The sequence below is a fragment of the Plasmodium brasilianum genome, chromosome 12, assembly GCF_023973825.1.
Source record: "Plasmodium brasilianum strain Bolivian I chromosome 12, whole genome shotgun sequence".
NCBI classification, from domain to species: domain Eukaryota; phylum Apicomplexa; class Aconoidasida; order Haemosporida; family Plasmodiidae; genus Plasmodium; species Plasmodium brasilianum.
Genome location: NC_090125.1, coordinates 685,235 through 708,879, shown reverse-complemented (window position 1 = coordinate 708,879; position 23,645 = coordinate 685,235). Strand labels below are relative to the sequence as shown.

At 26.7% G+C, this 23,645-nt stretch overlaps 4 protein-coding genes and 1 pseudogene across 5 annotated transcripts; 2 read left to right on the top strand and 3 right to left on the bottom strand.

Annotated features, from left to right (window-relative positions):
- The first annotated feature begins 631 nt into the window (after positions 1-631).
- On the top strand, positions 632-3,787 carry MKS88_004138 (annotated as a pseudogene). Its single transcript has 12 exons — positions 632-664; positions 780-865; positions 1,044-1,195; positions 1,340-1,388; positions 1,520-1,562; positions 1,721-1,885; positions 2,110-2,140; positions 2,283-2,386; positions 2,582-2,719; positions 2,942-3,008; positions 3,126-3,184; positions 3,644-3,784. Coding segments are annotated over exons 1-12 (1,068 nt in total).
- A 64-nt stretch (positions 3,788-3,851) lies between these two features.
- On the bottom strand, positions 3,852-5,075 carry MKS88_004137 (thioredoxin 2; the record flags this gene model as incomplete). Its single annotated transcript, XM_067217289.1, has 4 exons — positions 3,852-4,049; positions 4,290-4,323; positions 4,543-4,592; positions 4,878-5,075. The coding sequence occupies 4 exons, from the start codon at positions 5,073-5,075 to the stop codon at positions 3,852-3,854; spliced, it is 480 nt and encodes a 159-aa protein (XP_067071732.1).
- Positions 5,076-7,374: 2,299 nt separating this feature from the next.
- MKS88_004136 (rhomboid protease ROM6) lies at positions 7,375-9,018 on the bottom strand (the record flags this gene model as incomplete). Its single annotated transcript, XM_067217288.1, has 1 exon — positions 7,375-9,018. The coding sequence occupies one exon, from the start codon at positions 9,016-9,018 to the stop codon at positions 7,375-7,377; it is 1,644 nt and encodes a 547-aa protein (XP_067071731.1).
- A 3,611-nt stretch (positions 9,019-12,629) lies between these two features.
- MKS88_004135 (uncharacterized protein) lies at positions 12,630-18,209 on the bottom strand (the record flags this gene model as incomplete). The annotated part of the gene is made up of 4 exons (XM_067217287.1): positions 12,630-12,982; positions 13,303-13,748; positions 13,976-14,137; positions 14,383-18,209. The coding sequence occupies 4 exons, from the start codon at positions 18,207-18,209 to the stop codon at positions 12,630-12,632; spliced, it is 4,788 nt and encodes a 1,595-aa protein (XP_067071730.1).
- Positions 18,210-20,740: 2,531 nt separating this feature from the next.
- MKS88_004134 (ubiquitin-conjugating enzyme E2) lies at positions 20,741-21,553 on the top strand (the record flags this gene model as incomplete). Its single annotated transcript, XM_067217285.1, has 1 exon — positions 20,741-21,553. One exon carries the CDS (start codon positions 20,741-20,743, stop codon positions 21,551-21,553), a length of 813 nt encoding a protein of 270 aa, XP_067071729.1.
- Between the last annotated feature and the right edge of the window lie 2,092 nt (positions 21,554-23,645).

Sequence of the window (23,645 nt, the reverse complement as noted above, 5' to 3'; positions counted from 1 at the left end):
TAAGTTATGTGCTTATATCTATGTAGCATTTGTTTGAGTATTTTTATTTTTTTTTTGTAGGATTTTAAAATACGTATTTATTAATTTTAACTAATTAACAATAATTAGATAGTTGTTACTAACGGATGGGCAGTGGTTACTATTTCTCTTGTACATACACCTGTACCAATTCCTATACATGTTTTTCTTTTTTTAAGTGAAATGAAGAGTAAAATTTTATTAGGTTGTTACTCTTATATATATATATATATATACATAAGCATAAACACGTTATTAGCACATGGGCTGAAGCAGTTGCGGTATTCCACTGTGAATATTTTTTTTTTTTTTTTTTTTAAGTAACATAACATGGGACTTCTCAAGAGTAAAATGCTTCGTTTTAGTTAGTCTCAGGAACATTCTATGTACAAAGTTTTATGAAAAGTATGTTGCATGTGACAAGTTGTACATTCCATGTCATGAGTGATGTGTATTGCATGTTATGAACTTTTAAGTGTGTGCAAGAAATTACACTTTTTGTTAATTCAATTATTTTACTTGCTTTTGTTTCCTTGTTAATATTCAAAAATAATAGACAAGCTGTTGTTGATACTTCATATCAAATTACAAGGACATGTATTAATTCGTTCAAATGGGTACACTTTTGTTAAAAGTAGACTCGTTTGTGCGTATATTTATGTGTGTACATGCAAGAACATAAATCTTTTTTTGTTCTCTACCATAAGGAAAAATACCTTTCATAAGTTCAACCATAGTACACAACCTATAATGTGTTTAAGGTCAAAATAAATCAAAAAAGTCGTAGAAGTAAATCAGTAGAGACGCGAAGAAGTATCAAAGTGAGCAGTAGAGAAAAAACAGAATAGTAGGTTTTTTCTTTTACGTAAAGGAAGATGGAACAGGGGGAAAATTTTCGGAAGTACGTTTATTTGTGTCCTGTTAAATTCTAAGAAAGTATATGTTCAGTGTGTGTTATAATTTCATTTATTTTTATTCATCTTTTCTTTTCTGTTTTTTTTTTTTTTTTTTTTTTTTATGTCTAGGAAAAATAGTAATTATTCGGACCTAAAGTTGGAAAAATTTAAAAGAGAAGCATTTGAAATTATTGAATATAAAGACAAAATTATTAGGATGTTATGTGCTATTCTAGAAGTACAAGGGACAACAACTCTAAATATTAAAGAGTTCATTACGAGTAATACAGAAAGTTGTGTGTAACGTGATATATTTTGATTTATCTGCATTCATGTTGTATTACTTTTTCCTGCTATACCGTCACACGTGTATATATATACACCCACATATATATATGTACTGCAAAATAAAATAAATAATCTAGGCACAACAGATCAAACGAAAGGCCATTTATTCGAAAACAGTGAATACGAGTAACAAAAAATGATGGAATAAAAAAAGAAAAAAAAGACAAGTGAAATTTCACAAAAGGGAGTTATACCTCCCCCCATTTTTAAGGGACAACTCAGAAAAAAGTGACACCAAAATTTTGACATTCGTATAGGGTAAAAGCGTATAAAAAGAAAACGTCTTCGAGGAAGAGAACCGTAAGAAAAAGAGTCATACACAAATTGATGTACATGTTTATGCGTATGCCTGTGGGCATATATATATATGCATATTTCTTTGGGTTTATATACGTGTGTGCTTGTGTGTATGGTCAATGTGCCTCTGTAAAATGAAACCCTCCTTTCTTTTCTTCAAGTTAATTAATGTACCTGGTTTTAAGGCGTTAAACAAAAACTCAGAGCTAAATTTATTTTCAACCCCGAATAAAATAGATGAGGAATTAAATAAAGAAAGGAACTTTTCCGATTCTGTCTTGAGTTCCTATAAGTTATCATTAAACGAGAAACATTCAGAAAATAAGGTGATAAACAATGCCTTAAATATTTTTATCACTTTTAAAAGCTACATTATTTGAAGTGTATACACATACATATATGGATTGTATTTTTGTACGAAAAAAAAAAAAAGAAAAAAAGAATACAAAAAAAAGTTCATTTAACATAAATTTCACATATCCTCTGCACACCTAAATACATTTTCCTTTTTAATTTTATTTTTCCTTATTTTTTCCCCTTGTCTGTTAAGATAATAACAAGAGACATTTCAGTGAAAAAAAGTAAATTGTCATTCCTTTTTACTAAGCAATTTTTCGTTTATTTTGAAACGTTTCTTATCATTTGTGAGCAATGATAAGCATATTACATTTTCAACTTGCATTAATTTTTTTTTTTTTTTCTTTTTTATGTATATATTTGTAGATATTGAAGAAGATATGCTCCCTAGCGAAGTAGAACAAGACACAAGTAGTAAAAACAGTGTACCAGTAAATCATTCTGGATTTGACAAAAATTTCGTTGAAAGCGTAAAATTGAAAAAAAAAGAGCACAACTGAGAGTAAATATGTTTGTATATATTGTGCATGTATCTATGAGTTCACATATATATATATATATATATGTGTGTCTGTGTGTGTAAGCGGGTGGGCATGTATATACCTCATCAGTGCAATGCATTTGTGAGTATGAAAACATCTTCGTTTTTCTGCTTATTCACAAAGCGGAAAAAAGCGTTAGAAAATTTTCGAAACAGAGAAACCAATTTTGAGTGTACATATAAATCGAATAGTCAAAAAGAACATAAAAGTTCAAAGACATCACCAAATATATGCGCGTCAAGTACTGAAGAGTGTCAGTTGGTAAGTCACCTACTAATGTTTATTATAACAGCAATATATATTGATGCACATATATATATAGGAATGTACACGTATGCATGTACATACATGCACATACCCGTAATTAACGTATATGTACATTGAAATATGTTTGCTTGTAGTGGGTATAAGATGATTGTACCTAGATATTTAAGTTCCCTTTTTATATATAACCATATGAACAATTTTACATCCTTTCCCCAGTGCTTAATGCCAAATACAGAATCATTACATGGAAATTTCCCACCTACCTTTTATAAGCTAAGTTGTGGTAATTAATTTTATTCTTAGACTTAAACACTTGGTTATAATTATTTTGATTTTACTTGTTTTGCATGTTTTGATTGTTTCGTTTATTTTTATTATTATTATTTTTTTTTTTTTTAAGATCATGTTTTTCACTTAATGTGTGTATACGAAACTGTAATAAGAAGGGAATGTAGAAAGGTACTGAAAGCAGAAAAACAAAAAATATGGGTCTTTTCCGGGCGCACATATGTTTATACCCCCACATATGTATATATATATATATATATATTCATGTTCGCGTGCAACTTTAATGTATATTTAATTTTATGTTTAGCACTAATAATTTTTAAAAAGGGTTGAATGAAAAGAAAAATGAAAACATAAATTCATATAATCATTTAAAAAAGCTTAAATCAATGAATATATTTAAAAAATAATTTAAAAAAAAAAAAAAAAAAAAAATAGTAATTAATTTTAGTGAAAGAAAAAAAAAAGGCACGACGTGTACATTTTTTAAAAAGCTATACATATGATTCTGCATGGGCACAAATAATATATATATACAGAGTACATACACAAATATTAGAATGTGCATGTGTATATATATATGTATAAATGTAAGTGTGTATAAATTAATTCCTTTCTTTGACTATATAGACCTGTTGCATTTGTCACAACGAATTGAGCGAAGAAGATAGAAATAACATAATCAGCAAAGTAAAGCGCGAAAAAAAAGAAAATGAGAAAAAGAGCAAGATTCTGTTTAAAGTTATGAAGCTACAGGCAGATAACAATGATTAATATGAGAAAAAAGAGATAAAAAAATAAATAAAATAAAATAAAGTTTAGTGAAGAAGAAGGATCTTTACAAATGCTTTCTAATTAAAGTAATTAAGTCATTACTAGTAACGTAATGTTCTTTCCTTGCTAATACACTTTTATTTTTCATTACAACTATTGTTGGTAAGGATTTTATTGAAAATTTTCTTGCCATCGAATCATTCTGATCAATGTCAATCTTCACCACATATATGCGTTTACCGTAATACTTTTCAAGTTTTTCCTGTTACGAAAAAAAAAAATATGTACATGTTTCGTTTTCGACTTTTGCTTACAGGGAAACACATATTGACGCGTACACTTATATATATATGAAAGCATATACGTTTGCACAGATATGGGCTTTTACCCAAGCACACATATATATATAAATATATGTACGTATGTATGTAATTTTCTTCTCTTTATATCAACTGAATAGACTTTTTTGTAATTTTTCTTTTCTTCTTTTTTGTAATAATACCATTTCACCTCCTTGCATTTTACAAGCGTGACACCTACGGGGTTAAAAAAAAAAAATAAATAAAAAAGGAAATAATAAATATGTCACATATGTAGCTAACTACACAAAAATGAGCAGAGTGCCAACGGTGAAATAAATGTCTTATATTTTCTATACACTCTCGTGCAATGTGTAACAGTATAAAATGTAACATGACAAAATAACATAGAAAATGTAAGACACACACACACACACACACACTATTTTATATTACCATTTTGCAAAGAAGTACAAAACAAATACTGTACTTTTCATGTTAATACCCTGAATAGAAGCAAATATATATATATACATATATTTATTTATATACACATGTAAATAAGTACATTTTTAGTTACAGCGATTCTACATATCTACACCAGTCTTTTAATTATAAAGAATAACTGAGAAAACTCATAAATGTTTATGTGTAAGCAAAAAACATTAAAAAAATAAGGTGGTATAAAAAATGGTTATAAATAATAAATTTTATAAGTTGTGTAGAAATGTTCAAAGTAACATATTAAGAATACTTAAACATTAATATAAGGTGTGTTTTTCTATGCTTACATTTATAAAAGTCGATTCATTTTGCTGTAATCTTTTCGATTTATTATACATGCGTAAAAAGTACTTATCAAACTTGTTCAGAGGGGTTAAAGGACTAACTGCTTCTCCCTGAGGCGTTAGTAGATCTTTCGTACATTTAACATTGCTTAAACAAAAAAAACTTATAATAAAGAAACTTAACAGTACTATGTGCTTCATGATGAATTAAGGAAGGTATTATAAATATTTAACCAATGTGAGAAATGGTCAAAGAAAAAGGGAAATAAAAAGTTATAACTAAGATAAAGCAAATAAAGAAAATATGGCAAAATAATAAAAAATAAAACAAAATAAATTAAAATATATAATTGCCAGTTTTAAAAAAAAAAAATTCATCTCATTCGAAAAAAAAAAAAAAAAAATCACTGTTTTGCGTTTTTTCGCAAGAGTTTGCAAAAGCTTTACAAGCAAAACGAAAAACAAAAAAAAAAAAAAAATTTGAAAATAAGAGCTTAAAAAATATAAATGGTATAACCATCTTGAATATATAAAATGTTTAATTATTTATAGTAATATATATATATATTTATAAAATTGTAATATAAGTATAATGTATATATGTATATATATATATTATATACATATAGCATTTTTATTGTTTTGAAATCCTTCCTGACGGGCTTAAGCTTGCGAAGTCGCCGTCGTAATTATGGTACGTGCGCAGAAGGAATTTAAAAAAAAAAAAAAAATCTGTTGCATCGTTAATCATTAAGCAATGATATAATTTCCTCTCCCAAATATAAATATATATGTAAATATATATATAAATGATATAATTTACACATGTTATATTATTATTTTTTTTTTGAATCAGTTTAAAAGTAGCAGTCATTTTTTATAAACAAAAAGTTTTACTACAAATTCATACACAAAAACTATGTTGTACTTGGTCAAAATTTTTCAAGCAATTATAAATTCAATAATGTTCTAAAAAAAAAAAAAAAAAAATTACTATATATACTTGACGGGTCGAACATTTCTGTTATTACTAGTTTATATTATAGCCAATTGCCTTTTCTCAGAATAATTGGTCATATATATGTATATATAATATTATCCGTATATGTATATACGCGTACAATGAACATTTTATTGTGCTAAGAAATTCTATTTAGTATAAAAGTAAATTTTTTTCACAAAAATTCTTCCCCTGTGTCTTTCTCATAGTTAAAGTTGTATAGTAACATTGTATGTTACATAAGAGTTTAGCAAAGGTAGTTATACATTTATATATGTACATATATTTGTATAATTATTTGTATATACATTTGTATATATATTTATTATATGCATTTGTATATATGTATTAGTATATGCATTTGCATATATATTTGCGTAATGTATGTATAATAAGGGGTAACCTAATTTTTTCCCCCTTGACATCAGATTAAGTAACATTATACATATAGTTTACTGCGTTTTATTAGATGTAAAACACGTATAGGAATAAGGTACCATCAGCTGTATTTTATTTTAAAATAATTATAATTTTATTAACCAATATTCTTATTTAAATACAAAGCAAAGTTTTGTTACAAATAAGAAACTAAAAATCACTGCAATAGATCAATAAAGTAATATATGGAACATCTGTAATTTCTTTTAAATCTATAACAATATGAATGAAAGCATATTACTTTTCATATGCATGTTCTTTTGTTCATGCAAAAACTGTTAAATTATATTTAGGAGAAAAAAACACTTATGGCAGTAATTTTTTTTCCTTGTTCATATATTTATTACCATAGAAATAAAAAAAAATTATTATAAAAACTTTTAAAGGTTGAAGTGGTTATATTAGGGAAAAGTGTCCAAATGTTGTAACGTAAAATATTGTATAAATTTGTTTAATTGTTTATTGAAGTAGTTAATTTATTCTTTTTTTGTTTAAAAAAAAGTTTAAGTATAATCAAAAACTTGTAGGGTAAAAACATGCACGAAAAAAAAAAAAAAATTAAAAACCTGTGCATATGACTATATATATATGTATTATATGGACATATGCCATAGGTATGTGAAAACTCTGGAATAAATTTCATTTCCTCAGAACAAATATATTTTTATATGCAGAAAAAAAAAAAAAAAAAAACATAAGTTTAGAAAACAGCTAAAGAGATTTACTCATACAAATGTGATGTATTGCAAAGTAATATAATGTACAGTGTAGCAAAATAAAGCCTCAGCACACTTGTATTGTTTTTTGCCCTCTAGTTGCTCACTTAAGGGAAGAAAATTTTCTCGTTATCCTAATGAGTTTTTAAAGTGCCTTTTTTTTTTTTTCTTTTTTTATGTCTTTCTTTACGATTAAATAACAAAAAGAAAAAAAAAATTTTACGTATTACTACGAGAACATTTCGCTCTTATAGTTTAACCATATTTTACGTACATACAGAAGACACGTACAATCCTGTACATCCACGTCCATCATTTTTTTTTTTTTTTTTTTTTGTGTATGGTTCTACCTAGACATGGCTTCCAAATTTTTTACTTTCAACATATGAAATTTTAACCTTCTCTGAGATTGCTTCATTTTTATTGAGTACATTTTTTTCTTTATGTTTTGCATAGCACGAGGGTCTAAGGAAAAGAATAACTTCGTTTGTAGTTGCAAACATGTTAACATATCTACTAAATCTAAGTACGAGTTGAGGTAATCTATATATCCATTTTTGATTGACAAATGTATGAAGGGGTAATAATTGAAGTTGTTTTTTGTTTTTCTTTGATATAAATTGTAAATTACTCCTCCTAACATACCAAATAAATGGGCTGACCAAGCAATACCAAAATTATTTCTTTTAAAAAACAAAAAAAGGAAATTTGTTAAAATTGACATATGACATAATTGCAAAGCTGTCATCTTTAAATATGGAAGTGGAAATATGGATACAAAAATTTCATTTGGCTTAACTGTTGATAGAAGGTATATAAGACCCATGATAGATCCCGATGCACCTAATATTTGATTCCTTTTATGAAGAAGAATATAAGGAATAGTTGAAATTATTGCTGATAATAAACAAACATTAATTATATCTTTATCATTTATTTTTTTCTCTAAAACATTTGATTTATAATTAAAGAATATATAATAATTTTTTTTATTTTCTTTAATTTCTGGACATAATAAGGTGTTAGTAATAGTGTGGAATGCCCACATATTAAATAAAAAATGAGGAACAGTTATATGACTGATACTAGCTGTAAAAATTGTATGGTAATACTTTTTTTTGATATTTTCATAAGAGCAAATAAAATGTCTGCACATGAAATGAAAGAATTTCTTATTTCGAGCAATTTCACTTAACCTCCAACTCAAAAATACTACTCCGTTCACAAATAAAAACAAATTGCATCCATTGAAAATGTCATTTCTATAAAAATTATTTGCAATTATGTCTTTAATATTGTTTTCCTGTCCGGTCAGGGTGTTTTTGTTCCCCCCTCCGCTGTAGTCATATCCAAATGTTTGCTTTTTTTTAGTTAGTGTTTCTTTCCCTGAATTACTTTCCTTCATTTCATCCTTTTGATTTTTATAATCTAAGCTATTTATACGATTTATTTTTATTTCATACGAACAATTATCTTCGCAAATGTTGCACATTTTTATTTCATTTTTTTCGACAGGAGATAGTTCATTTTTATGCTCATATTTTAAAGCATTTTTATTACCACTGCTTATTTTTCCTTTTCCTTTTTCATCCTGTAAATATTCTTTTTCCACTTTTTCTGGCTTTGCAAATATATTTAGTCTTTTCACATAATGCAGAAAGGTACTACTGTCATCTCCCCCAATGAAATTATTACTTGAGCATTTTTTCTTATTTTCTACTTTTTCCTTTTTAGAATCATTTAATATAAACAGATGATAAATATAGTCACAGGTGAAAAAGTACACAGAACTAAAAATAATGAGTTTTAATTTTTCTCTTAGTTGTATATTTGTTTGTTTATTTATTCTGTCCTTTCGCATGGCAGCATTATTTTTATATATTCTTTGCCTTCTTGTATATTCGTGAAAAGTTCTCTTTCTATTTAAGAATAATAATATATTTCTCTTATGACAATAACTCGTTCTAAAGTATCTATACGAGTTAAGCATTTTATCTATGTCATCTCAAAAATGAATTTACACTCAACATTAGCAAAGAAAGGAGGTGCATTTTTCCGCTAACAAGGAAACGGATGGTGAGAAAGAAAAAAAAAAAAATAATAATAAAATAAAATAATAAAATAAAACAGAATAAAATATAGAAATATTTTCTACTAGTAGCATCATTAAATGGTATAACTTATCTTTAAGTTTTAAAAAAAAAAAAAAAATGAATTGCTTAATGTAAAAAACAAAAGTATATTAAAACATACTTTTAGATAACACCTACTCAAATGTAGCAAATTTTACAAAAATTTATATGCTTAAAAAAGGAGACATTTGATAAATTTGAATAACAAACATTCAAAAAAAAATAAATGCACTCATGAATAGGCATAACAAAAGGGAGAATCTCCTTTTTTTTTTATTTATATAGAATACTGTCAAATGATCCAAACGGATTTATAACTCGGTACATTCAAAGTAAGCATATTTGAATTTTTTTAATGGAATTATTCAAACATCATGTTTTATCTTTTCACTTGTGAGACCGTTGAGATGATTCACCATTTAAAAGTGTTGCTTCTCTTTTTGTGCATACAAATTATCATATGAGCGGAAAAAAAAAAAAAAAGTCTGCTATTTTTGCCCTCTTCTACTTTATCGTATTTTTTTTTATTAATTTATACATTCATTTGTCTTTTATATATTTATCGTTTTTTTTTTTGTTTTTTTTCTTTCATTTTGTTTTATTTCTTTTTTTTTTATTTCCATTTTTTCCTTTTTTTTTTTTTTATAAGGCCTCAAATTGTGCTAGTTTTCTTCCGTTTATACCATATACATTTCATTTTTGAAGCGAAGCAACGAGAAAACTTCGTCCTTGCGTCGTCGAATAATTTCACTTAAATACTATGAAAGGGATGAATAAAGATAATAGTTTTTTTTTTTTTTTTTTTTTTAATTTTTATGGTATTAAATAAAAAAAATAATATACCTCGAGTTACTAAAATTTCAGTGAACTGATATTCGAAGTGTTGTATTTTTTATCTGTTACAAAAAAACTGTAGAGTAATAAAGGAAACGATATGACATTGCTGTGTTGTACTAGCTACAGTTCTAACTTGAAATAGGGGAAAGTTGTTTCTATAAAATGGTATTTGCTATTAATTTGCTTTTAAATGTTTTTATTTACTACAAAAAATGGTCCTCTTTTTATATGCCCCTTGCATTCTCATTTAGTGCGAGATAATGTATCCACATATATATATATATATATATATACATGTACATTTATGTATACTTCTTTATATAAAAATACACAAAAAATGAGAAATGGAGTAAACCAAAAAATGAACAACGTAAAGGGGAATAAGGGAATAATATATAGAACGTGCATATATTTTATGTGAAAGGAATTTTAAAAAATGGCTTTTCAAAAACTAAGGGTTTCTTTTTTTCCATTTCATTTGAGCTTGCTCAGCATTTTTACTTCAGTAGCTGATAACCATTTTAATTCCCCTTTTTCAAATTTCTTTTCTGTAATTGTAAAAAAAAAAAAAATAATAATGAATAATTGAGCAAACACATGAAATAGCACTGAGTACATGTATACATGTGAGTGATTATTACGTGTATTTTGAGCAGGGAAACGTGCAAACATATTGCATGAAAAATTTTAAATAAACTCCTTAATGGAGTAATGCCAAATTAAAGACAAATATAAACACACGCACGTATATACGTGTGCACATATACGTCTGTATGCATATGTAAGTGTGCTTATGTATGTACAAACATATAAATGTGTATGCTAATATTTTATTTCCAGTTTATCTATAAATTTCTTTTTTTATAAAATTGTATTACGAATCGACGTATGTTGCAATGAGTTTTATCGAGAGGGTAGTAAAACAGCAAAAATCCTGCAAAGACTTTTGATGATACCTTCAAAAAACTTTTTAGCTAGACAAAAAAAGAAAAAAGAAAATTAAAAAATAATTTATAAAGGTAAATTATATTAAAAAGAGGAGTGGAGCAATGAAAAAATAACTATAACGTTGATGAAAAGTTACAAAAAAGGAAAATAACAAAATACATCACAGATGAACTGTACAAATGTATATCTATGTATGTATGTATGTATGTGTGTTCATTTATGCTCGTAAGTACATATTCATCATTACGTAGTAGGAAGTGTGCACTCCAAACAGGAAATTTCTGAAAAATCCATATTTTACATTTGGATGATATTCTTTTGGTAACTCAAAACGAACGTTCTTTATTTCGCACACCTCATATGGTAAACTTACTTTTTTATTCATGGTGTTTATGTAATTGGGTTTTATAAAAATATAAAGGGTATTAAAAGATGTTTAAAATAAATCAGTGGAAATGGCTTTTCTCAAGGAAAAATATTTGATCTGCATTTAATAAAAAAGTACCAGTTTTCACAAAAAAAAATTACGTATTTTATTTTTTTATATATACAATTATACACATAATATATATGTACATAAATACACATATACATATATATATATACATATATGTATACACAATTTTCTATGCATGCACTTATAAGCCTTTTAAGTTAAAAACATATTTTTTTGTCGCTAATAATTTGCTTAAAATATGGAAGAAAAAAAATATTTATTCTGGAATATGCATACATATACATAAATATATACATATATATATATACATATATATATATATATATATACACATATACGTGTGCATATGATGTATCAGCTATTCCGTATATGTACATGCTAGAAAAAAAAAATAAATTAAAAATTTAAAAATATTGAAAAGAATAAAAAGCATAAAAAGCGTAAAAAGCGTAAAAAGCGTAAAAAGCGTAAAAAGCGTAAAAGGAGTAAAAAAGATAATAATGAAATGAAAGGAATAATTTAAATTTCAAAATGTGCTTACTTAACGCAAAAAAAAAAAAAAAAATTAAAAGTGAAGCTCAGTGACGCTATATATAAAGAAGGGGGGGAAATAAAATGCTTGTGAGCACATTTATAGATTTATTTGCAAACATAAGTATTTAAAATATTTTGCACACTTTAAAAAGTAATATATAACGAAAGAGGGGTATGAGATAAAAAAGGAACATAAAGAGCACAAATACGTTATTACCTGAATGGTGATAAGATAAATATATCATTAAAAAAAAATTAAGAATGTTGGAATTATTTTGAAGTTATGGAAATATGAATGTGCGTATTAATGTATATGAATATGTATTTATTAATCAAGTTGTTGATGTGAATATATAGGCATATGTGTGTTTAGATGTAAGTATATACATATATAATGAAAAACATCACGCGTAAACAAGTAAAAACAAGTGCTACCCTTAATAATATGCATATATTTCCTCTTTCTTTTTTTTTTTCTATTCATAACAAAATAAATGAAATTGGATGAATATCAATTATTATTTCGTGTTTACTTCTTGCAAGTACATAGTACGCACATACTTTATTTTTTTGTATTACGTATTAACAGTTTTGTCTGAAATATAGTTGTAACGCTGTGTAGCTGAATTATTTTATGTTATACTGTATATATATATACATGCATATATACATACATGCATATATACATCCGTTTTACTGAGCATTTTCCACCTTCCTAAATCCCTTAAACACCTCACTATTTGTTGGTGTATCCAGTTCATTAATATATTTAATATTGTTATTCCATTTGATTGAAGCTTTATTATTATGATTAATTGTTTTATTTTGAATAAAGATAGGTTTGGGTTGTTCAACTAAATTTGAATTTACTTTTTTGGGTTTTTTCTTTGTTTTTTCATATTCATCCACTTGTTCTTCTTCCGTTACAGTTAGGTCGGACAGTTCATGATGAAAACGTATCTTTCTTTTTTTTTTAATTACTATTTTTTTTCCTTCATTTGTTTTTACTTCTTTTCTGTATATCACATTGTCGATTTTTTCTAATACTGAAAGGCGCAAAAAAGGGAAAAGAGGAAAATAAATAAATCACTTCCATGTGTACTGTGTAAAATAAAACGTACACAGGCATGTGAAGCGGTAAAATGGTAAAGGAGGTGTGTCAGATAAGTGCTTGAACATAAAATGATGTACGCAAAATTGGCTGTAATATATACACGTACATATATTTATGTGCACATATACTTGTATACAAATATTTGCACATACATATTTACGTACACAATATAACGTATGCACATATATATATTTGTGTATATATGCACACATATGCATGTACGAGCGTGTAACACGCAGGAAGGAATATTACTTTGCTTCTTCCTCTTTTCATCATCAATATTTCCAATGCACTCTCCTCTCTTAAAAACGTTATCATTAAAAGAGTTATCTATAAAATTCTTATTTTTTTTTAACATATCTACATTTTCAAGTTCTGTAAAAGGTTCATATAAAGAATTTTTCAAATATTTTTTTGTATCATCATCACTGCTGGTACTACTATCCGATTCAAAATCACTCAGCTTGACATTTCCTAAGCTGCAGTTAAGTAAAAGTTTTTTTTTTCTTAATAGCTGTTTTTCTCTTTCTAATTCGAGCTTTTCTTTATTCGTTAATTCCTTATTAAATTCTTTTCCTTGATATGTAAATTTTTTCAAAAACATATTTTCTTCAAACTTTTCCATTTCCTCCTTGTGCTTCAGTTTAACAATATCATTATCGCTGTTATATTCTTCATTATTTATGAACTCGCTTAACCTGATGACAAAGTAACGTGTATAGAATATTCAAATATATATAATTAAAGGGGATTCACAAAATAAATATTAAAATAGAGTATTCTTCTTCACTTGAGCAAGTTGCAAACGTTTTACAAGAAAGGAAGGCATTTGATCTAATACTGCACAGATTTTTTTTAAAAGAGCACATATATGTAGGTAAATATGTATATGTATGAACTTGCGATCGCGAATAAAAAGGCCTACCCCTCACTGTTGTACTGATCATCGTCTTCCGAATCATCCTGTTGGTATTTTGAATTTTTCAAAAGTTGAGCTCTTTTTCTTTCTTCGGGATCTTCTATATTCTCATCCTCACTTTCCTCTGCTTCCAACTCAAACACGTGCTTCATTTTGTCTTCCCGTAATCTTGTAAAAAAAAAAAAAAGGAAAAAAAGGAAAAAAATATATGTTTCCATTGGAAATGAATATACGCATTTACTATTATGCGTAAAACATACACATTCAATGTATTTATTTACACTATGCATTTTATGTTGACCCATATAAACGAATAATCAAAATACATACATTATTATGCATATAATAAATATGCTAGATACAGTTGGGTTACGAAGTGGAAAATTAATGGAATTATATTATTTATTGTATACCTTTTTTTTTCTTCTGCATATTTTTGCTTCATAATAATATCCACAGGATTAATAATATCCTGCTCATTTTCGTCATTCTTTTTTCTTTTTCTTATGTTTCTAACTTTTTCTTCATCCTTTTGTTCACTACTATAGTCACTTAAATCCTCCTGCTTACTGTTATCTTTTTGACTAGTAATATTCTTCCTTTTACTTATGCTATAATTTCCCTCAAATCTGTTATAGCTCTTTTGACTACTACAATAATTTTTGTCATCATCCGCAAAATCCTCTTCATGATTCTCCTCATTAGTATTGTCATACTTGTTAGCTATCTCACTCTTCTGTTGATAATTTTCACACATATCATTCATTTTATCATCATCTAAAATTCTTCTTTTCTTTTTTTTTATTTTTACATAGTCTAATTTTTCACTTTCACTTGCTACATATGACAGGTTAGTAACCTCATCTTTCATATGTTCAGCAATTGGGTCATGTTCCTTACTTTCAATCCTTTCACCCTCTACATTTATATTTACTTTATCTTTACTTAAAAATGATGTTAATTTCAACTGTTTTGTGTCATCGTTCGAACAGAACTTTTTGATTTTTTTTGTTAAAAAATCGCTCTTTCTTTTGTTTTCACTTTTGCTTATTTCAGTATTGGTTATGCCACTTCCCCATTTCGAAGTTTTTCCTTGATTCGTGTCATTCGTAAATGAGGGAACTTCCTCGTTGCACACCTTTTGGCGAGTCGATTCCTCCTTTAAATGTGCACATTGACTAGTTACTTCTTCACCCTTTACCTGTACACTCTGACTAGTTACTTCCTCGCCCTTTACCTGTACACTCTGACTAGTTACTTCCTCGCCCTTTACCTGTACACTCTGACTAGTTACTTCCTCGCCCTTTACCTGTACACTCTGACTAGTTACTTCCTCGCCCTTTACCTGTACACTCTGACTAGTTACTTCCCCGCCCTTTACCTGTACACTCTGACTAGTTACTTCCTCGCCCTTTACCTGTAAACTCTGACTAGTTACTTCCCCGCCCTTTACCTGTACACTCTGACTAGTTACTTCCTCGCCCTTTACCTGTAAACTCTGACTAGTTACTTCCTCGCCCTTTACCTGTAAACTCTGACTAGTTACTTCTTCACCCTTTACCTGTAAACTCTGACTAGTTACTTCCTCGCCCTTTACCTGTACACACTTAAGAGTCACGTCCTGACCTCCTCCAGCTGCTTCTATTTTTACGAAGACATTTTTGCTGTCCTGGGTTTGGTTGGGTGCCGCCACCTTCGTATCCGTGCATTGGACATCTTCTAACGGATCATCATCATTTACCAAATTTGACATATTCCATATTTGAAAATTATTAAGTTTGTTTTGTTCATTCCACATATTTTGAAATGATTCTAACAACCATGGTTGAGTATGTAACTCAAAATTCGTAGGCAAATTTTCATTGTTTTTGATAATTTTTACTAGCCCATAATTTTCTGCATATATTCTTCTCTTATTATATTCCAACTTCTTATTTAAGCTAGGAAATTGTAAAAAGTAATTTATTAATAAATTTTTTTCTTCTATAGTATTTGGTGGCTTTACATATACTAACTGATTACTGTTTGATTTATAAAATTCATGAATATTAGGATTAGAATATTTCGGGCCTTCTCCAAAATACTGAGCAGCTGATTCTAGTAGGGAATATATATTATAAATTTTTTTATCATCTTTTTCTTTTTTCTTTTTTTTCATTTCTTCTATAGCTTTATTTTTTCTTTCCAAATCTTCTAATTCTTTTCTTTTTCTTTCCATTTCTTCATAATGTTTTCTTTCTCTTTCCTCAGCATCATCTGCATTATTGTTCCCTTCACTACAAAACTTATTCTGTGCTATCTTTTCACCTGCATTACTTTTATTCATGCTACTACTCTCATTATAACTATTTTTATTTCTGTTTGTAATATCATATTTACTGGATGTTTCAATTTTCCTCCCATGTTTTTTTAATAATCTTAGCTTCTCCCAAGGGTCAGTTACGTGGTCATTTCGTAGTTCATTTTTTTTTTTATTAATATGAGAAAACATAGGATGTAAATTAAACCCTCGGATATCCGGGGTTGCACAAGTGTGAAGACCATATACATTTGGAGTACATTCTTGTGCATAACTCATTGCTATACATATATTTAAATAAAAAAAAATTTCTCTTCTTTTTATAGGTTCTAAGATCTTCATTTCTTTTATTTTTTCATTATTTTCTGTGATAGATGATAAATCGTAGATGTTTCTTTTTATGTACGAAATGTATTCCTTTATCAGTTTAATCTGTTGGTTGCACAGGCAAACTAAGTTATCTACTATGATATATTCCTTGCTCTTATTAAATATGTGGTCAATGGTTGGGATTCCCTTATCCTCCATAGGATGTGGTTTGTCCTCTAGTGAAGTCCTATCCCCCGTAGCAGCTTCAATTGAAGTTGGAGGTGCAACTGAGTATGAATCTTTAAAAGTATTACCCCCGCTATTAAGTACACCCAACTTACGCATCGTGGTAAAGCAATTAATGATGCTTCTCCTTCTATTTCTCGTTAATCTGTCAAACCAAAATATTTCCAAATTTTTTATATCATCCTTACTTGAATTGTCAAGAATAATGTTCTCTTTGCCTAAGAACAGCTCACTCTTGTTTATGGGAATAATTATCTTTAAACATTCGAAGATGTATTCTTCAACATTGTATTCCTTTTTTATAAATGCTATTTGAACTGCTTTCAATTTTAACTTGTCTTCATTAGGATTTATATTATCTATCAACTTCGAGTTTTTTATTTTTTTTTTTTTTTGCTTTTCCTTTACTGAGGTCTTTATTTCCTCCCCTTCCCTCTCCCTTCCTTCGCCTTGTTCATCTATATTATTATCGTCTCTTCTTTGATTTGCTCGTTTATCTCCTTTTTTGTGCGTCCCTGCCTTTTCGAAAATTTCTAATTCGTTCTTCTGATCTCTCCAAAGATCTTCTTCCTCGTTATCTTCAGAGTGGTTAACTACACGCTGCTTCTGTGTCTGGTCTTGTTCTTGCTGCTGCTCCTTCCCGTCGTTTTCATCTTCACTTTTCCATTGTTTCCCTTCATGATCATTCATCTCCTGTACCTCTTCCATTTTGTGCACTTTCCTTTTTTTTTTTTTTTTTTTTTCATTAATCATTTTATGGAATGTGGTCTCTTCTTCATGTTTCCCTTCTCCAAGTTTTTTAGAATTATTCTCCTTGAGTGAATTTTCTCCACTAGATGCGTCTTCGTTTGTATTATTGGTCTCACCACTGTCATTTCTGTTAAGCGTGTATTCTATATTTCTACTCTCTATCATATCTGTAGTATCGTTTCCTGAGGCGTCTTCTTGCATAGTGCATTTTTTCAATTTTTTTTTTTTTTTTTTTTGTTTCAAAATATCTTCACATTTGTTGCTTTGTTGTGTGTCATTTTGGCTATGTTCAGATTTATCATCTCCATTTTTACCTTGCTCAATATTTCCACTTTCACTCCTAATATAGCCATTTATGTCATTATTATTTATATCTCCACCATTTCTATCATCTCCTTCTTCTCCTACATCTTCAACTTTCTTGGTAATATTTCCTTCTATTAATTCTTCACCCTCGGATTTGTCAACAGGGTCATGTTCATATGCATCAATTCCGTTTGTACATAGAAGTGGTTTATTTTTTGTGGCCCTTTCACTACTCACCTCAATAGAAGTATGTTCAATTTCATTACTTTTACTGTCTTCTTCATCTGAAAATATTTTTTTCTTTTTTCTCTTCTTATTTATAGTACTCATTCTTATTTTACAATTCACTTTTCAGAATACTAAAACATAATTATCCCTGTATCCTTAATAGCGTATTCCGTTTTTTAGATCATCCTCTCATTGCACAAAGAATGCGCCACATATACGAGGTCAAAAGAAAAAAAAAAAAAGGAATACAAATATAGTTAAAGGAATTTTGCCTCTTTATTTTTCTTTATTACAGTTGAATCTTATGTAATATATATTTTTCTGTATATAACTGCTTAACATTTAAGGTAAATATACTTGTGTGCATGAGGGTAAAGTACGTAGGGAGGAGGAACGCAAAATATATACACAAATACAAATATATATATATATATCCACACATACACATGTGTATGCATGTGCGCCGTAAGTTTTCCTTAAAAAACCAAAGCTCGAATTACACTTTTGTTAGAAGGAAGAGATATGTTTCGTTCTATAAACCTGCATTAAAAAAGAAAGAAAAAAGCATATCACACTAAATTTCTTTTATAGTTATTGTGTCTGCTCCTCTTAATATTTTTGCTTTATTTTTTTTTTTTTTTTTTCCCTTCGTTTTTTCTTTAATATTATAAATGGTCATAAAATAAAATAGCTGTCTCAAAAAAAAAAAAAAAAAAAAAAAAGGAAATAAATCATATCACATTAAATTGTATTGTATTACAATAAACAATTTTACAGTAAACTATATTACAATGAGCAATATTATAATGTACTATTTTACAGTATACTATTTTACCTTATATTATGCCACATTACATTATATTTTATTGCATCAAAATTAAATGGAAACGAAATGAAAATACTACTATAGTATAAGTGAAAATTTTTCAAGTATATATTTACACTTATTTTTGTGATATCACTTTTGGAATGTTCATATATAAATATATCAAGGAGAGATATAAGTTATATGCACATTTTACATGTATAATGTATTAAAAAAGGTCAATTTTTTTTTTTTTTTTTTTTTTTTGATTCTTTGTTGTCATGCGAATTAATAGGTGAATTAAAAATTTATTCCTTTTACCAAATTTTTAAATGGTTAATGATAAAATATTTGTTACGCGAGGAAAGTTGTATGGTGTGAGGTTATAAAAATGTTCATTTCTATTAATTATGATTTATTATTTTTTCTTTACTTTTTTTCTTTTAATATTTATTTACAGCCCATTATATATGTTATTATAATATACCTTTTATTACATATTCTTTTAAGTAGTTATTGAAATAACATAGGTTTTTTCTCCATTTAACTTTTCTTTGGCTAATAAGCAGGCATCTAATTGGATGTAAAACACTTTTAAGCAGTGTAATTAAGAATATATACAAAGTTATAATTATACATATAATACTAAACTATAATTAAGCTTATATATATTAACACAAATATATATGTACATATGTATATTATATCGAGACGAAAAAGGCGTCAAAATTTTATGCTATTATTACACAGCAGTTAATTTGGTTTTGTTACACTTGTATTGCTAAGCAAAAACAGTATTATTCTTGGCTCATAGCCTATATTTAAGAGAAAAAGAAAAAAAAAAAAAAAAAAAAAAAGATCTGCCATGTTTTTCACTGTTTTTAAAAAGATGTTTAACCTAAACATATGGAAAGAGCCTGATAACAAGTTTTACAAAATATTCAAAGGACATTCTTAATAATTCGAATGTGATTGAATGAAAGCAATTTCTTTTTCTCACTTTTTTTTTTTTTTTTATGCTTTACTGCTTTTTTGCGTTATGTGTAAGCGTTAAATGCATAAATGAAAAAATATAAAAATGCTTAAATTTCTTTTTGACTGAAGGGCGTTCAACAATAGGTATGAAATTTATTGTGTTGATACAAAAATAATATTTTGCCTCGTACATTTTATATAGATAAATGTTATTAAGATTTCATATAAAATATGGGAGGTTAATTTTAAAGCGGAATACAAATGTTTTTTACAAAAATATTAAATACCAAATAACAATAAGATAAAGCAAAATAGGAGAATACAAATATTAAGATAAATATATAATAAAAATTTATATTTATATTGGAAGGCATGATGAGATCCCTTTCCTGTTTCTTTTGTAAATTCTAAAATGTAATGTTACGAGTTTGAATATTATATAACGACATAACAAATGCATTATTTTATTTTACTTTTTTTGTACACATAAAAAGAAGTAATCACATTTTTAAAAAATGTCAAAAGTAATAACAGTGTATGGTTAAGAGTTAACATAACATGGTTAACAAATGCGAGATACATTATAAAAATATTTCATTGTAGGAATATTTAAATGGGTTTTATGTGCATGCCAACAAACATATTTACACTTACATTATATATATATACACACTTTTGTATACATACACGAACACATATATATATATATATATTTATTTATTTAAATACGCAAACACACACATACACATACATAACAATGGTATAATAAGAATAAAGAACCCTTCTTAACAAAATGATTAATTCATATCTTATAAAAAAAAATTCGTTCAGTATAATAAGATGAGATTAAATAATGAAAAAGGTAAAAGTGCTAAAAAGTTTAATAATAATATGTTATATGAGCATATTAACAAGGTTTGGAAATAAGAATTGCGTAAAATGTAGATCTTTTTCATGTATACCAAAATATGGAAGCTTTACAAATCACAGGAATAAATATATTAATTTTATGATAAAGACAAAATGTGGCACAAAAAAAGAATGGAACAAGATATTACATAAAAACCCTGTATATTACTTAGGTAAAAGTAAATATCTAATAAATGAAAATGTGAAGAAAAATACAAAACGGTTATTTACAATACAACCGAATAAACCTGTTAATTGTAGCACACTGAAACCTTCTACATGTGTACAAAAGCATATACGAACAAAGTACAATTTGGGAAATGCTAATTACAGAATACAAAAAGAATTGCATAATTTTTTAAAAAATCCTCCAATCAATTGTACAATAGATGTACACCCAAATAATATTAGAATTTGGATTGTAACATATACAGGATTAGAAAATACTATATATGCTAATGAAATTTATAAAATAAAAATTATTTTTTCTGATGATTATCCCTTAAAACCACCAACTGTTTATTTTTTACAAAAACCACCTAAGCACACACATGTGTATTCAAATGGAGACATTTGTTTAAGTTTATTAGGTGATGACTACAACCCTAGTTTATCTATTTCCGGCCTAATATTATCTATTATATCCATGCTCTCTTCAGCAAAAGAAAAAAAGCTGCCAATTGATAACTACACACATGCAGATGCCAAACCTGGAAGCAGTCAGAATAACTTTCTTTATCATGACGACAAATGTTGACGTAGTTATTCACGTACAGACACACACAAGTACACATACAACACATATATGTATATGCACTCATGTATATATCCAATGCTGCTGCACAATGCATGAATTTATTACAATTTTTTCCTTTTAATATATTTTCCTAAACATGCACAAACTTTTGCCCAAATACTTCACCCATCTATACCCTTCACCCATACATTTTTTTCCCTCTTCCCCCTTTGCCATTTATATGTGATATTTTTTCTCTTTTAAGTGTTGTTTATGAGTAAAAGAATAATTTAAATTTTACCCTCTTTTTATTAATATTTTGTAACGTACCATTGTAAAAATTAAAATAAATATGTTTTATAATTTTTCTTTTTTCGCATTTTACCCCCATTTTTATATGACATGCAAGAATTTATATGTAAATATATATATTTTTTTTTTGCGTATTTTTTTTTTTTTTTTTTTACTTAATTATTGGTTAAATTGTTGATTTTTAATTTTAACTTTTTTTTTGTATTATTATTAGTTAAAATGCTATTTTATAATTCATTTTTTATATACAGTTAGCATTTAAAGCATTTCAGTTGTTTTGCTTTATGTTCATTATGTATGTTTCCATCTTTTTGCTTATTTTCCATAGAGAAAAATAAAACATGGGAAATTTTACTTTTTTTTACTTTTTTACATTTTTGGTGGTCCTTTTTGAAATTTCGTAATAATTTTTCTTTAAACATAAAACAAAACATAATAAATATGTGAATTACAATGTTCATATATGTTATTAGGCACTTGAAGGAATGGAATTATATGCAAAAAAAATAAAAGTATGATAAAAAACGCAAATATCTTTTTTTTTTTCTTGTGAGTTTTAGATTACCCTTTTTAGTTAATCCATTTTAAATTTATGTTTTTTTAAATGAATTAGTTTTTCCTTTTACTTATTTTTATTCTGCTGAATTTACCTAGTTTCTTTTCAAAAAAAAAAAATATTATAGAACAAATCTGATTCATGTTTATTCGTGAAACATTTTAAAGAGGAAAGCGATGGAATATAAATCGAAAATTGATAAAATTAAGCAAATTGAACAAATTGAACGAATTAAACAAATTGAACGAATTAAACAAATTGAACGAATTAAACAAATTGAATGAACTGGAAAAATTGAACGAATTGAACAAAAAGAGCAAAATGAAAGGAAAATAAAAATAAATGTGAAAATAAAAAAATATAGAACACATTTGTAAAAAATTTTTTTTTTTTTTTTTACTTGTTGCGAATGTAATATAAATACACTGCACACAAATACGCACACATCAAAAAAACATCCGGAAGTATATTAATAAATAAAAAGTACAAATGAAATTACAGTAAAAAAAAAAAAATGTATAATTTAAAATATACCAATATTAAGAAACACACTTATATAATTTATCAAATAAAATGAAATTATATATTTTTCTTTTTTTCATAAACAAAAAAAACATTGAATAAGTAATTTTTGAATTAGAAGTCTATAAATTTTTATGGAAATTATTTTAATTTGTTTTTTTTTGTAGAATAGAATAATTATTTGTTACGTTTTTACTTGATCCGATTAAAAGTTGAAATTTTGAATAAACTGATTTATTTAATGTACTATTAAAAAAAAAAAGAAAAAAAAAAATTACAAATTTTAAATTTAATTACATGATCAAGAGCCACATTTTTTTTTTTTTTTCTTTTGTTATTATTGCATATTAAGACTGTTATCTTTTCTTTTTTTTTTTTTTCCTACCATTTTTATGGTTGTACGTGTAATTCTTTTCAATATATGTACATATGTAACCTGAACAGTTCATATAATTTTTAATAAATAGCTTTTTTTGCTCACATGTTTTATTAGGTAGTTGCGTTATTTATTATGACCTGTTCATTATTTAATAGTATGGTTAATGAAGACAAAATATTAAATGTTTTTTCTTTCTTTTCCATTTTAATATTGTATCATATGTGTGTATAGGAAAATATATACATGTATGTATTAAAAATAATTTAAGTATTACCCACTTAAAAATCTCACATTTGTAATTTTTCTTAAAGCCTTTTCTCTTTAAAAAAGAATTTAAAAAAAAA